Genomic DNA, 16,867 nt, shown 5'->3' on the forward strand with positions numbered 1-16,867 from the left:
ACATAAAACGAAATATTTTTCTTAAACCTATGCGATTCTTCGAAATATATTACGTATTTAATTTCATTAAAGTCAACCCGAAAGTATCATAATTCAATTAACACGTTGCCTGCCGCACAATTTTCGTACATTTCAATTACAATATGTATAAATGTTATATAAAATTATTAAAGTCAACTATGTTATCATAGATTTATGGTCCAATATTAATAATATCGACAAATATACTCCCTAGAGTGGGGGTCACTGGTGACCCCCACGGCAGTCAACGTGTTAACTGTAAAGTTTCTACGTGACTATCATTTCAATCTCGACTAGAAAAGTAAATTAGCCGAAAACCACGAAACTTCGAGTGATTATGAGTTTAATCCCTTCAAATATTTATTTCTTTGTCGCAGATATGTGAGAGCATACGAAGAAGCAAGATTGAAAAGTCGAAAGGAATGCATGATTCCGTAAGCAACTAAGACAGTGTCTGACTATTACTTGGTACTTCTACTTGTAGTAAACGCTCACGATACATACATATTATGTATAGTATTAGCGATGAATTCACCAACATTCTTATTATCTTCTAACCACATATTTATATTACATTATTGTAAGAAACAAATTACAACATATCATAGCCAACAGTTACAGACATTAGAACCAATTTAAATCATGATCTAATACTATTACACAATAAATTTTCATCGAAAATTTAATGGAGACGCTTACCATAAAAAACTTTTATTCGAAATTTTCGATTTCGTTTTCCTAGATAGAGTCGCAGTTATTGGGTTGCATCGCTAGTTATGAAACTCAGTGTACTTACATAAATGGAAAACCTAATCTGCACCTCCGACCAGAATGAAGAAATGTAAATTGCTGAACTTTAATCAGTGGTATCTGGTATCACGTTACTTTATTGATTGAAAATTTACGTAGTAAAATTATAAATACAAAATTTACATGAAATTTCAATTACAAAGGTCTTATTTCAATTTTTGGTTTCGAAAATGAAATTAATAAATCGGGCGGAGAAGATAATGAAAGTTATAATAAATTAAAGTTATAATTCAATTAACTGTAATTGGTACTCAATAAATGTCTGCACGCGCGCGTAACGTTTCGTTTTTTGTGCATTGCATTTTTGCTTTAGTGCTTTAATGAGATAGCCACCATTCAAGTCTTTCCATGTAAAACGTTTTAATTAAATGTATTCGCTTGGCTGCTCTGTAGATAAGGCTCGCCAATTCGATAAAAAGGTGCGGACGGCAAAAATGACGAAAGGAAATTGAAAAATTTCATTCCACGCTTCGATTATCGTCGCCTATAAGAACGGCCGTCAAACCAATGATATATCTTCAACTATCGCGACTCATTTTTCATCGAACTTTCTCTCGAATAATGCATCATTGGACCTCGGAGAATTAATCATCGGTCTCACAAACACTTACGGAGACTACGTGCTGTACCACTCATAGCATTTCAGTGCGATATTAAATAGGACGGTGCAACGAACATTCGAAGATATACATTGTGCAATGACTTTAAGTGGATATCAACTGAAATACGAAGTTACGAAAAATATTTCAGGATTCTTTATGTCGATTTTATGAATTTCAAAAATGTATAAAGTTGCAATTCTTTTTAAATCAGAACATTAATTTCAAAAATAATAATTACATGAAAAGGTTTCATTGGAACATTATGGATTCTTATATGCAAACAGTTGATGGATTAGAATTTAAATATTTATTTATTTATTTATTTTTTATTTATAAACGGGTTGGCCCCATTGTTTCTATAAGTTGTTTAGATAGGTCACATGTCGCAGTATATATAATTAACCTTACAAGTTGCTTAAATGTCTAAACCGCCTCGGAGAGCTTTCTGTACATTTGATTTGAAAGATGAAGTAGAGTTGCCAAAGAAATTTATGGTGTTAGAGAATTTATTAGCTAAGTTTGATAATCTGGTGATAACGTCGGTATGATCAAATCTAGAGGTATATAGTAACGGTGTGAATGTTGGAGGGTGTCTAATCGTTCTCATCGGAGCATTGATGTTAATACTCGCAAGTATATTCGGACAGTATATTTGCCCGTTGAGTATTTTATGAAAATAGGTTAGGTCAAGGACAATCCTTCTATGTTCTAAGGTAGTGATATTAAGTGAGCGCATAATATCAGTGTAGTCATGATTGGTGGTAGACATCGGTTGACTGTGTTTATAGGCAGCATACCTAAGAAATTTGTGCTGAACAGCTTCTAGTCGTCTTTTATGGTTATCGTAACGTGGGGACCAGATGGTTGAAGCGTATTCCAGGTGTGGAAGAACAAAACTGAAGTATAGCATTCTGAGGGTGTTGATGTGTTTGAATTCAGAGGAAAATCTAACAAGGCAGCCGAGGGTTTTCATGGCAGTGTTAATCGTTCGGTTTATATGTTCAGAAAAGAGTAAAGTAGAATCGATGAGTACACCTAGGTCACGGATAGTGCTGACTGATGTGAGAGGGGAGTTCTGGAGAACATAGGAGAACAATAAAGGGTGCTTTTGACGTGTAAATCGAATAACATTACACTTGTTGATATTCAGAAATAGTTTATTTGAAAGGCACCAGGATTCTAAGCGTAACAAGTCGTAATAAATATAGTTGTTCGTCTCAAAACAAATTCCCCTAAAAGGAGATACAAAATTAATTCTCCCTCGTTTTTATGAATTATGAATTATGAATCAGATTTGGTAGGAAAATCAATGTCAAAGGCATAATTCTTGAATAGTTTTGTTACATTATTGAGTGTATAAACATTATCTATTGTCTACAGTACATTTGAAATAATTTCGAAAGGCTAATTATCCCAGTGTTTAAATTGAAATCGAAATTTTGACATCCCCTTGCTAAAGACTAATTATCTCAGTTTCGCAGGCCACCCTGTATAGTATCATTCTGTTTACTGTTAATATTGAAGGAGAATAAGTAATTTGTTATTTAAATATAATTTACATTCAATGTCGATACAACAATATAACTGACGGTCAACACTTATTCCAATGGAATTTAATTTACAATTAAATTTCCTGTGCAATGAGAAATTTTAATGTAAAATGTTCCTTAAAATTATGTACATTCCATCAGTGGTATATTCGAATGTAATAATTTATATGATTTATCTGTTATATAACATATTTATACATGCTCAAAACCATAAATACTGTCACTTTTACAATTATAATTTTCTATTCTTCTCGGAGTGAAAAATAAAAATTTTAACTGTACATAGAATAAGGGTCATCGTGAATTAAAGCGTTATATCTAAACTGCGGATTTTTATGCAAAATGATATTTTCTAAAACAATTCATACAGGGACGAGGAAATGTAGGAATTTCTTTCTTTTCCTAAGTATCATATTCGGTTTCGAATAAACCAAAAAACTTATTGGATCTGATGAAAGTTTTGTCCTTTATTGTATTTTACAAACCCCTATAGGCTATAAATGCATAAAATCCACAGACTGCATAGTTACATCAACTTCGTCCTACTATACTATTTATGCGCAATCTTCAAGGTATCTAGTTGTCATTATCCAATCCTTCTCATATTTTGATACAACACTTCCAATACCATTACATAATGTATTGCTGTCTTATCTTCAGACTGCGGATTTTATTCATTTATACAGCATGTAGAACTTCCCGAAACACAATAAAATATAAAAGTTTAATCAGTTTTAATACATTTCTTATATGATCCTTAGCCCAATAAAATTCTTAAAAGGATGAAAAGCTTTAATACTTACTGTTAGTAAAAAAATGTTTACTCTTGTTTGTATTAATTTGGTTTCGAAAAATATTATTATCCATAAAGATCCGCAGTTAACTTATATTTATATGGACATAAAAATCTAGTGACTCGCAGATTTGGTCACGTACTTTCGAAGGAGCAAGTCAATATTTGTGTACAAGATTCTTATTCATTTATTCGTCTTATCATCAATTCTAACATTTTTCTAACAATTTAACATTTTTCAATGATAAAGTTTACATGATACAAAATTAGCAGTTCAATATGTAAAATATATTGCATATCAAACATATGTTTTGGTACAAATGTGTGATTTGGTTACATAAACGTAATAGTCTTCCATGAACAAATTCGCAAGTCACTATAATTTCTAGAAGAAATGTATTTCCGAAGCTCTGTACATTTTTTCATCAGTTCTGCGTATACTTATTATTCCAATCTATCGGGACTCGTTTGCACAATGTATTTTTTGTAAAGCATTTCTTCGGTTTTATCGCAATTTTCACGTACCCAGATAGCTGTTCAACAAAAAAATAATTACGAAACCGACGAACGCAGAGCAGAACTGAAAAATACCCGCTGAACGCTGTGGGTTCATGTGCCATCGCGCCCTTTCTCTAGGAAGAATTTCGCTGACCGTCACGTACAACAGAGATCCTCCGGCTAAACCCTGCAAAATCGGCAATCCGATCTTCATCCATTCGTACCGCATCTACACAAATCGATTCGTTATCTGCTTATCGTCTTGTCCAATTATTGGAAAAATTAAAGCTTATATACAAAGCGAATAACTTTATATGTCCACATAAATTAAAGAATAATGAAAACGTTTGAAGGTGTTCAGAATAGGTTATGCTAAAAGCTACAAGTTGTTATTAAATATAGTCCGATTTATGTCGGGTTTGGACTTATTTTCATCAAGAGAATCTCTTACATTTATTCATAACATCTTTAAGAAAGTACACTGACAAGAGTAAAAGTTTAAATTTTTTTCATGGGTGATTCGTTCCGTGTGTTACATTGTAACCCGAGGGTCGGTTGCCGGCATCCAGATAACATCCTTCGCCTTCGTGTGCCAGAGCCTCGGTTCTCCGCTGAGATCATAAACCTGTCACCCGAGCTCGTTCGAGTAGCTCGAACTGCTCGGTTACCCATCACTACGAATAAGTAGTCACCTATTCTACCTACTATTCCTGCACGTCGTTGAGTTTTTAGAATGACTGTACGCCCCTTATCAGCCCTACCCCGCTGACAGTCCGTGCCATGCGGATTGCCATCATTTAGGGCCTGGACTAGCAATTTCCTTTTCAATTTCCTTACTCTGTACTGATTTTCGTCTTATTTTGCCTCAACGAATCACCCCTTAACGAGTAATAAAACGAAGAAGCAGGGAAATGCATTGTACAATTTGCAATTGATATTTTGAATGTACTCACTCGAAGCATTATCATTCCAGATCCAATGCCAACCACTGATCCAGCAGAAAAGACGAAACTCGCTAATAGTAGCCTAGCGATAGAACCACTAGAATCAGCTAATTCCAAACCTAAACAAAAACCTACGACGAATTTATGGGAGGCCACTGCTCCAACCAAGAGTAATACCTGAAAGTAATACATACAGAAGAAACGTTAAATAAATTAAGTCAGAAGAACATCTGTGTTCTCTAATAACCATTAGAATGCTACTCAAATGACAGCTTAAAATAAAATACTTTATCATAAAGTTGTTACATTTAAAGAAATGATTTGTGATATAATATATAGATCTGATGGTCTAGATTGATTAAAACTGATATTGTTCGGCATCCACATTGAATAGTTAAGTTTAATGTCACTTTTAGAGAAAGAATATTTTGAATATATGTACAAATTTCCAATGAATTACTTATGATTATTACATTCGTAAAAAGTCCGATTATTTCATTCTACTGCAACTTTCGTGTCGTTGAACCAATCAAAGTCCGCAGAAAAATGGTTAGAAACAAACGCTATGATGATGAATGCGATAATAATTTCCTCTTCCTTCAACTAATGTAGTAGGTAAATGGAACATTGCCTGAGGAACTACTTTAACAGGAACGACAAACTTAAATGTTTGGTACCGGAAAAAGTTCGAACGGTTTCTTATCAATGGTAAATTTTTTGGTTATACGATAATCAATGCGGCATCAAAACAAAGTCTATGTTACCTACCTAATTTCCATACAATGACATCATTTTTCATTTAAATTTGTGCCTCCTAACTTTAAAAATCGGTGATACCGGGATTTTTACCAAATCTATCCAATATTTTAGACTTATTTTTTCATGTAATTACCATTCACTTTTATTCGTATCAAACTTTCTAATAAAAAGGTGTTTTCAATCTGGTAATGGCGTGCATACTGCAATAAACATTTATTTATCTACCCCAATATCTAACATTTAATTCACATGTATAAATTACAAGTTAGTAAAACCTGATAAAGGTGCCATAGAATTAAATACGTCGGAGTTGAGTATAATTATACAATTTAAGTTATGATTGCTCGAAGTTTGTACCTACCACAAAACCATACGAACTTCTTCCAGTACATAATACATATTTATAAGACCATTTCATTTGAAATGCCGCATTTATTGATTCGTACATTTGGTTATACCTTTGCGAATAAAAATTATTAACAATAGATACCATTGATATGTTAAGTTAGAATTTGGTCTGCATTTCTTATAATGCACCTTTTGGTTTAATCTTTTAAAAGTACTTAAAATAAATGAAAGTAGTTAAGATGGATTGAGATGAAACTCCATTAAAATCTCTTTGTATATCAACACTTGAAAATTTTAAGTCAAACTCAAAGATAAACTCCATAAAACTTTGTTTACGATTTTGGTGTAAGTTTTTTTAACAGGAACAACATTAAGCAAGAAGACTATAATTAAAAACATTTCCTAAAAACTAGTTTCGAATTTAAATACTTACTTCCAAGAACTTAGCTTTTTATTAATAACTGTACGAGCACATGAGTAATTCATTGTGGAACTGCTAGATGGTCTAGTTATACGTGGATTATTTAAAAAGTTCCCGAAATGAAGTGGAAAGGGAACTATCGCTTCTAAAATATTTCTATTTTTCAATACAAACCCCTTTAACGATAATGCACTTGGATGGAGGATATTCCAATTTTATACACAAACATCTTAACCACTCCTGAAAAACTTATATTCGAATTCGCTTCTGATCGAACTGTCAGGGAACACAGCACACTACCAAAAGCACTTTCGTTCAAGCAGCTGTATACAAAATATAATACTACATAATACATTGACATAATACGTTACAGTTATCCGTAACATACAGTTTGTTTCACAAGAGCATTAGAACGATATCTGGAAAAACAATTCATATTTTTTAGAACTTCAAAAACTGGCTTATTGTACGTCGAAAACACTACGCCGCAATTACCTAATATAATGCATGATTCCCTTCATTTTCAACTATGGCCTCTATGCTTTTGCTCAAGTTCTCCGCGTACCCTTCACAAAATGTCCTTCATACTTGTTTAATTTGGTGGCATAGATGTGATAAAGTAAGTATAAGCCTTCCACGAAACAGAAAGCTTGATGATAATCCAGACATTTTCAATCGGATTAGCGTCTGGCGATTGTGAAGGCCAGTTTAGTGTTCGGATACCATTTTCCATTTTCCACGAAGTACACAGCCGACTCCGGCTTCCAAAATAAATTATTTTCACCAAACCACTCTCTAGTAGACTTCAATAGACCTGTTTCTTTTAAAAAATAAAAAATGTTTAAATGGTTTTATCTTGTCTATCACTTGTGATACGCGATTTCCCTCTCTTTTCGAAGGTATCAACATCCTTTGCAGCCCTACACCATTTCATTCACTTCCTTACGAACTCGTTTGACTCTTGACGGTTCATGCGACGAGCCGTCGCCGTTGAAAAGATCAATTTTGGTCCTTTAGGATGCGTACAAAGAAACACTGTTTCAAACCGTTTAGCGTACCTTGCATTCACTTTGAAATTCGAGTGTGTACAATAACAGACGATGCCGAACTGACAAAGTCTTAATGACGCGTCGCAGTATTTTAAATGTATTATAAACCTGTTCTGAATTTTTTTTAAATATCAATTATTTTTACAGATATCGTTCCAACGCTCTTGTGAAACATACTGTATAACAAATTAAAATCATTGATGAACTACAGATATTCAAAACTATCGATGTCATCCATATTTAACTGCCAGAACTTTTCTAACGACCCACGTACTATAACAAATTCCCCTAAAAGGAGATACAAAATTAATTCTCCTTCGTTTTTATGAATTATGTATTATGAATCAGATTTGGAAGCAAAATCAATACAAAAGGCATAATTCTTGAATAGTTTTGTTACATTATTGAGTGTATAAACATTATCTATTGTCTACAGTACATTTGAAATAATTTCGAAAGGCTAATTATCCCAGTGTTTAAATTGAAATCGAAATTTTGACATCCCCTTGCTAAAGACTAATTATCTCAGTTTCGCAGGCCACCCTGTATAGTATTATTCTGTTCACTCTTTAATATTGAGGGAGAATAAGTAATTTGTTATTTAAATATAATTTACATTCAATGTCGATACAACAACGTAACTGACGGTCAACATTTATTCCAATGGAATTTAATTTACAATTAAAATGACTGACAGAGTCTTAATGACGCGTCGCAGTGTTTTAGATGTATTATAAACCTGTTCTGAATTTTTTTTAAATATCAATTATTTTTACAGATATCGTTCCAACGCTCTTGTGAAACATACTGTATAACAAATTAAAATCATTGATGAACTACAGATATTCAAAACTATCGATGTCATCCATAGTTAACTCGCAGAACTTTTCTAACGACCCACGTACTACAACGAATAAAATCTTTTGAAAGTGTACCTAAAACGGTCAAAATTTTGTATCCTAACACTGACTAATATCACCTATATACCTCGGAGGTCGCCTTCTGCAAACCGATCGCTTGTCCCTCGAGGATCGAATGCACCGTAAGCGCCAGCAGAAGACCAACCAGGCTGGTACTAGAGGAATTGGCGCACGGTTCAGTGTGATTACCGTGACATAAAAATGTCTGTTCCTCGATGTAACAAGACGCGGGGGCTGTAGGCCCATATTCAACCGCCCCGTAGGTACTTTTCCAGCTGTTGTTCATTCTATTCCCAGAGAGATTTGTTTGATAAAGTGACTTCGCATTAGCCTCAGGCGTGTGAACGCAACCGATAGATTTCGTGGATGCAGAACAGCTCACTTGATGTGTGGGAGCTCGGCAACGCTCTCTGTAACCGAGAAATCCAGAACATAATTGACATCGAAATTACATGTAACCAAACGGTATCGATCGATCACTTGAAAGCATTAGTGGTGTAAGTCAGTAAATACGCTTTTGAGATATTGGGTCGTTGCGCGTGAAATGGGCGATTTAGTGATAGGTATATTCGACATTACTTTTGGAAATGAAAATTCTCATCATAACACCTTTCTTTAACTCAATATTATACAGTGTACTCTACTCGTTTTAGGGTATTGTATAACATAACAATGGAATTAATTACGTTAAATACTACAGATAATTAAGATAGAGAATCAATATCATGTTAGCTAATTTCTTTCACGTGTACAAGTGAGTTTCCATGTTTCCCGGTCTTTCCTCCGAGTTTATATTATTAATGCAATTGGTTATAAAAATTTGATTAAATAAATGATTTCATAACGTAGTGAAAACTTTGATAAGTAGCTCAGACTATTTTAGGTTTTTTTTTAAGAAAGCCTGAACAGTAAAAACATTAGTAAAACATTAAGCTTGGGCTTTGACGACCCTATTTTTCTGCAGAGTGTGAAAAAATATGTTTGTCTACGGAGTGTTAATTTTGTGAGATTGATGTATTTTATACTTGGGTAGAACTCGAAGCGAAACTACCACCCTTGATTTCCTTACTTCGGTTTATAATAAATCCTCGATGAGTGTTCGAAGTCTCCTCGGCACTGAACATAAAATATTTCATAAACTAATGGCCATATGCGGTTGAAACAAATATCATTGACTTCAGAATTCCAAGTTTTATCACTGTACAAAACCTCATTAAAAAGTCACTGTTACTCTGTGGATCTTTATTTGTGAATGTCAAAAATCCTTTGAACACTCATCGACGATTTACTGTACTCGATTCGACAGATTATGCTAGAAAGTTGTGGATTGTTAAAAATCTGCATATAATCATGGTTATTTTGGTATTTAGGTACGGTATAGCTCACAAATTTGAAAGTAACACGAATAAACTAATGAGAATCTGATAAAGAATTGTTACACTTGTGTTAGTCGTTCGAAAATTTGTGAACAAATCTATGTGACCGTATTCCGCATATTATAGTTGAAATAATCCCCACGCTCTGGAATTATCGGTGATAATAGATAATAATCAGAACATAATGGCGTATTTTTGGGATTGACCGCGTGCGTTTCAGGTACGAGTTTTACGAAACGTTGTTTTATAGCCGGCTATGTCGTTATTCGCATTTTACTGATTCCACATGGTTAATACCCGTTATTAAATATTTACGATTTCATGACCAAACAACTTCAAAGACTAAGATTCCTGGAGAAACGGTAAAATTAATATTATTTTTCAGAATAGTATTTGATCGTATAGAAGATTTAAAAAATTCTAGTCTATAAAATTTATTCATTTATAGCAAGCAATGTCTAAAATGTAGTATAGTAAAAAACTCAATAACACGTTAATCTTCTTTGGAGCTTCATGGAAATCATAATAGACGAAGTCCCAAATAACACAAAAACATCTTATGTACGTCGGGAGGACGTACGTTTAGGACGTTCTGTACATTCGGAGAATGTCCCGAAAAGGTCCACATGCCCCTTCTACGTCCTCCTTAAGACCATTAAATGTCGCAGGAAAGTCCTATTTAAAAAGTGGAACGTCCTGTGTTAACATTCTCAAAATATTTTTCGAATGTGTAAAAGTAATATTCTTTGTACGTTTTGGAAACGTTTAAACAGATTTTCAAAATACTATGGTAATGTCTTAAAAGGCGTAAAGAAACTTAATCACAAATGTTGAAAGTTACGGTTTGATTTCATACTGGGCAAGGTAATAGAAGTTAGATAAGGTTGGTTTGTATTTAATAAATAAAAGATTAACTTCCCTGCGATTTCCGCACTTAAAATTAGTATAAATTAGTAGAAATTACTTTTGGATTTATTTTCAAAGCAAAATACTGATTGTGTGTTGGTTAGAATCAGTTTGAGAAAAAAATGTTTTTCCAAATTTTCTGAAGTTTCCGCAGAAAACCGCTAGTGTCGTTACACTTCTCTATTGATTCTCTAAAGAATGACACCTTACTCATGGGGTTCCACCACCTTGCACGGAATGACATTGAGCCAAAATTACTAAACGAAACCATCCGTAATCTAAATGCTACAAACATTCGTAAAACTTAAGAAACAGACAGTCCTAGAACATGCGAAATGTAAGTCTTACGAACATCCTAGGGATGTCCAAAACGGACGTAGGACACTGGGATATAAACTGGACATGAAACGGACGTCCGTTAGATGTACGGTGCTATCTGGGTAGATTCAAATTGTCGTTTGATTTAAATTTTTGTAAATAATTCATAAATGTCACTGTATGCATGAAAATAAAAAAAATTCCTGGTTAAATTCTATGTAGATATGTGCTGGTAACTACTAGAATAGTCAATTTTGATAAATTTGCTGTTTACAAAGTTTGTTAGCTTCAATCAGATAGTAAATAAAATATAGTACCATTTGATTTATTCTACACATTTACAAGTTTAAAAACGCTCTTTTGAACTTAGCATTGTCTTCTACTCCAGTTTACCACCAACTCATAAACGCCATTGTAAATTACGAAAAGAGTGAAAAATAAGATTGTTTTATTCAAAGTGGAGATCCTAATTTTACATAAAAGAATATAATGAAGAATATGTATATATGTATCATATTCGTTCAAAAACTGGTTTTTATGTAAGAGTATATTCACAAAAAGTGAGGCACGTCGAAAAAAGAAAAGGTAGCAGATGGTATATGAAATTTTATTACCGGAATATTGAAAAATAATGAAAAAGAGGAATGCTCTACAGCAGTACGCTCTCAAATACTTCGTGAGAAAGTATTACAAATTTATGGAAACCTTTCTTCGCAGATTCGAGACACTTAGAATTGAAAGGGACTGATTTCTCGACTTCAATTTCTCACATATAATTTCTGTAATATCCTGTAACCTTATTGGCTGACTTGTGATAAATTCTCGCTGTCATAAATTTCTTTTATGGTAGTATAAAAAACTTGTTTTATTTTTGTACGTTATTAATAGTAGATATGACACATGAAATCAGATAAAACGTACATACGTACGTAATCCCACTACATATGTTTTAAATAGTTCTATACCGTTAAAAAACCCAACAAATCTACAAAATAATTAAGACAAAGTAATCTTCGCGGTATATACCCTTGAAGTCGTTCACGTATCAAGCTCTTCAAAATAAAACAAGTAGATAACACCAGCAGTCAGGTTAATACACCCACGTTAAACACCTGTGCAGCAATTGATTGCTTTTATATCGTACTAATAAGAACAGTCAGCTTCAATTGTACACAAGGTAGAATAAAATGTTAACAAAATGTACGCTTCTTCATGCATATTTCTACACACAGTGACACACAAATTTGCGCACATATTGTCAAAAGAACAAGTGTAATGATTTTCTATAAAATTATTATTTATTGATTCGGGCCACCCTCAATTCTATGATCCTTTTATAATACATTTTTTTAAACTTTAGAACAATATTTGCTGTTTAGTATGGTTTGGTATCTACCATTTTCAATACGTTCACTTTACAATTATTTTTGTTATTAACCCATGATGTAGAGGAAATTAATGTTATATTTATTATATTAAATACAGCAGATACCTATGTTACATTTAGTAAATAATAAAAGAAACAAGTAAACACAATAATTGATGAAAAACTTATGTATCGATAAATCGTGTGTGACGGACAGCTAACATCATTTCGTATTTAACTGTCGCGATACTTATTGAGTATTAAATCGATCTTCTTGATGTGACGCTTAACTCTTATTCACCTTTCCGACGATATAAGAAGGGAAAAAGTGTAACACGATTAGCGAAAGACAAGCAGCAGCATCTATCGAGTTCCTTGTTCCCCTTCCATTATCAGTAGTTTACCAAAGGCTTCGACCGTATTATTGGGTCAGTAACAGAGAAACGTTGAATTTTCCGCGGCGACGTAACGTATAAATCCATAAAGTGATCACCACTTTGGTACGCGAATATTAGTTGACAATTTATTTCTATTAGTCCTCGTTTTTGTATCTCTATTGAATCACAAATGTTTTATTTATCATTGACGTTATTGTGTAATATTACTGCTCGATACATTTTGCTGTCTAATGAACTAGAATTTTTTTTTATTAATTTATAGTGTATTATCATTGCTAAAGATTACGTAAAATAAGTGTTAATTTTAACTGAATTCTTCGGTTTATTCGTACAATTATTACATAAATTTTAATTAGTTCGCTTCAAATATACTGTAAAAACTTAAATGTATTTTCAAAATGTGTTATTTATAATCATTTAATTGGCAGAAATTTAAAAAATATTTGTCATTTCACATAGTTACTTTCCACACTGAACAGCTTTCCACATGGTTGTTCAGACACTCAGTAAACACATTAAATTCATAGATTATCATACACAAAGAATAGATAGCGGTTTTCTATTGATTATATGTATATCAATGAGAATTCAGTATTTATCAAAATATCATCGTTATCTACGCGAATCCCGACAATTAAAAATATGTATAAGCGCACCAAAATTCATCGACAACCGTTGTAACTTTACACGAAAACCATAAAAATATAAACAATTAAAAATAAAAATAAAATCGTAGGAAAAATGACGGAAAATTTGAACTTTTTAATCGTACTCGAATTGTAACTTGCAAGTTACTGTAAATAAAATTTTAGTGAATAATACAATTTATGTGTGTACGCAGGTATACACATTCATGAAAAATAAGACAAAAACACTGAAAGTTTAAATATAAACTGTACACAGAGTGTAGAACAAGTGTGCAACACTGCACAAGTATTCAACTTTCAAAGCATTTTCAGCACTAGTGCAGCTTTTTGAAAAAAAAAATGAAGAGCCAAAACTGTATAAAAATTTCAATTACAAATATCATTTTAATTGGACAATGAATTCTTCTAAAAATGAATTGAATTAACAAAGATAAATAGGTGAACGAATAAGCGTAGTAATTTAAATTCCATTGATACATAATTTCCAAATAAAATTCTAAGTAACGCAAAAATTAAACGATTCGTTAAATATCTACCAAAAATTCCACTACCACAGATAATTCAAGATACATAACAATTTAAAATTTGAGTAACCATTTACCCGTAGATAGCTATACTTACAGAAATACTTTCTATAACGTTACCAATATTGCCTCTGATCAAAATCACGCATATACACCCCCATCCATAAGTCACCGGACACTTCTGTCACTAGACGTGAAGTAAGAAACAGAAGAAAAAAGTGAATTAAATAATGAAATAAACGAATTCTTCTTAATTTTGCCTAATCCAAACCGACTAGCCTATGTAGTACATCGCACAACTTGGGCGATCGAGCCTGTATAATTCAACGCAGAGTTAACTTTAATTGATTCTCATATGGCCAATTTTAAAGACTCCACATCTTTGAAAATATGTCCATAAAAAGAACAAATAGGGCTGTAACCTCATTTTTTGTTTCAACATTGCATTTCTTTAAAACAATTGCAAAATAAACGGTTTAAAACTATTTTCTTAATTGAAATAATTTTCATTAGGTACTCTTATGTCTCCACTATAAGCACCCACAAAGCTCATTTTGATCGGCTTGTTAGTTCAACAGTTATGATTTATTGAAGAAAGGTTGACACTATAATTCAAACAGCTGTAGAATCAACAATTTAAAAAATTGTCCAAAATCCTTCGAGATACGTTTATATATCACTAAACACTGCAACATATCCAAGTGTCAACAAAATCCGAAATGTTACGTCAAAAAGTGTCCGATTTCTCATGGAATGCCCCTAATGTAAGGTTTGGATAAGTTGTAAATCAAGTCCAATTTTCGTGGCTGTGAGGCTGAAATGAAGAATATATCTATCTATCTCTCTATCTATCTGCAACCCATTATTATTTTGTAATTTTCGTTAAGTAATTCTATAAAATGTATGAGGTACCTATGTTCAAGATCACTATCTTACCGAAAAATGGAATAAGTCGCTAAAATTGCTTGAAAAAGATGCATCTCTGTTGTGATTTCTATCTTCCTCAAACCACTCAAGTGTCCAGTGACTCATAAATAATAGTATACATACATCTGATTCCCAGGGTTTCGGTTCTTATAATCTTGCTGATGCAACTCGGGATCATAGTCGACGTCGCTGCCCCAGAAGTAGTGGATAGCCTCATCAACGATGTACAGCAAAAGATACCCGGAAGCGAACACCAGTTCCGCGTGTTTGGGTAAGCCCTCGCGTGTTTCCGGTAACATATGGAGGATTGATGTCGCGAGCAAGACACCACCGCCGAAGCATAGAGTGCAGGAGAGCAGCAACCTTTGCTGAAGATCCCGTATACGTGAGACGAAGCATACCGGAGCGATACCGACGATGAAGCTGCCAACCCCGATGGCGATCATTGAGGCGAGCTTCGCTTGGACCACGGTGATCGTCATTTTTCAGACGATTCACGGTACAGGTTCAACCGGACACTACTGACACACGTTCGAAACGAGTGACGCTAATCCGACAGCCAGTGATAAGGACCATCGACTGAATGGACACGACCACCGACCTCTCTCTATCTCCCTCACTCGAAAATCGGTTATCGGTGAAATCGGACGGACAACGCGGACGGAAACTGCATCGAAACCAGTGATTGCATTATTATCTGTCGCCAACTACAACATGTATTGCCCCGGATCAAGACTCGGTGACACGTGGCGACAAATGGCACCCGCGAAGAACGCAACGATAAACACTTCCCGGAAACGTATTCGACGCGGAGTTTTATTGCTTATCGATAAGACACAACGATAACATGCTCTTACGTCGTTGATTGCCTTGGACTCACCTTCTGTGGTCACCTGCATGTTCAATTTATCACGTTAAATGAAATGGACACATTGTAAAAAATGTCATGGTTTGCATCTTTCATTCACTTTGTTTATTCGTTAATGATACTGCGTTCTTAAGTTTCGCGATGACTGTATGTCTAGCGCTCGGTAACTTAACATAGCAACTAAAAAATATACATGTGTATTGAATATAAAAATAAACCATGTGTTAGAGAAAACTAACTGTTCTGTGTTACATCGAACTTAGATTATGTTATAATAGTAATTTGAGTGTTTGCATAATTTGATCGAAAAAAATTGAAGATTACTTGAGATTCCTTTCCTTATTCTATAAACCATGGGATTCGATGCTACATCAATAGTACTAGGAATATTTTTAAAAATTCATGGAATGAATGGAATTTTGACACTGTTTTTAAGTCCTGTACATTTTCGCAACTGCCTCAAATATTCCATGTTCCATAAATTTCGATGACATTCCCATTTTCAAAGGGATACCAGTTCTCATATCTTTATGAAATATTCAAGGCTTCTTTCGTTTCAATATTTTTTGTATAAACATAAGCAACCTCTCAATATGTATGTAATTTCATACAAGATACACATACCTCAACGGTATACTATTGTACACTGTAAAATGCACTTTAAATGACTTAAACGTACTGTTGGAAAGTTGCTTCGTTTACCACATTCAGTTTATTTACTTCAAGGAAGGTTTAACCGGCAAAAACAATTCGACTCGGCCCACGAAAGAAACCAGGTGGTGCGTAATTACCTACCCCGAACACTTGTAACGATCTACCTCT

At 33.6% G+C, this 16,867-nt stretch overlaps 1 protein-coding gene across 1 annotated transcript; it reads right to left on the reverse strand.

Moving 5' to 3' along the window:
• Nucleotides 1-4,293: 4,293 nt before the first annotated feature.
• Nucleotides 4,294-15,659, reverse strand: LOC107188788 (zinc transporter ZIP3). Its single transcript, XM_015577146.1, has 5 exons — nt 15,301-15,659; nt 9,098-9,125; nt 8,783-9,034; nt 5,228-5,395; nt 4,294-4,503 (listed from the first exon to the last, which is right to left on the reverse strand). The coding sequence occupies exons 1-5, from the start codon at nt 15,657-15,659 to the stop codon at nt 4,294-4,296; spliced, it is 1,017 nt and encodes a 338-aa protein (XP_015432632.1).
• Between the last annotated feature and the right edge of the window lie 1,208 nt (nt 15,660-16,867).

This window comes from Dufourea novaeangliae, unplaced genomic scaffold (assembly GCF_001272555.1).
Source record: "Dufourea novaeangliae isolate 0120121106 unplaced genomic scaffold, ASM127255v1 scaffold108, whole genome shotgun sequence".
Classification (NCBI taxonomy): Eukaryota; Metazoa; Arthropoda; class Insecta; order Hymenoptera; family Halictidae; genus Dufourea; species Dufourea novaeangliae.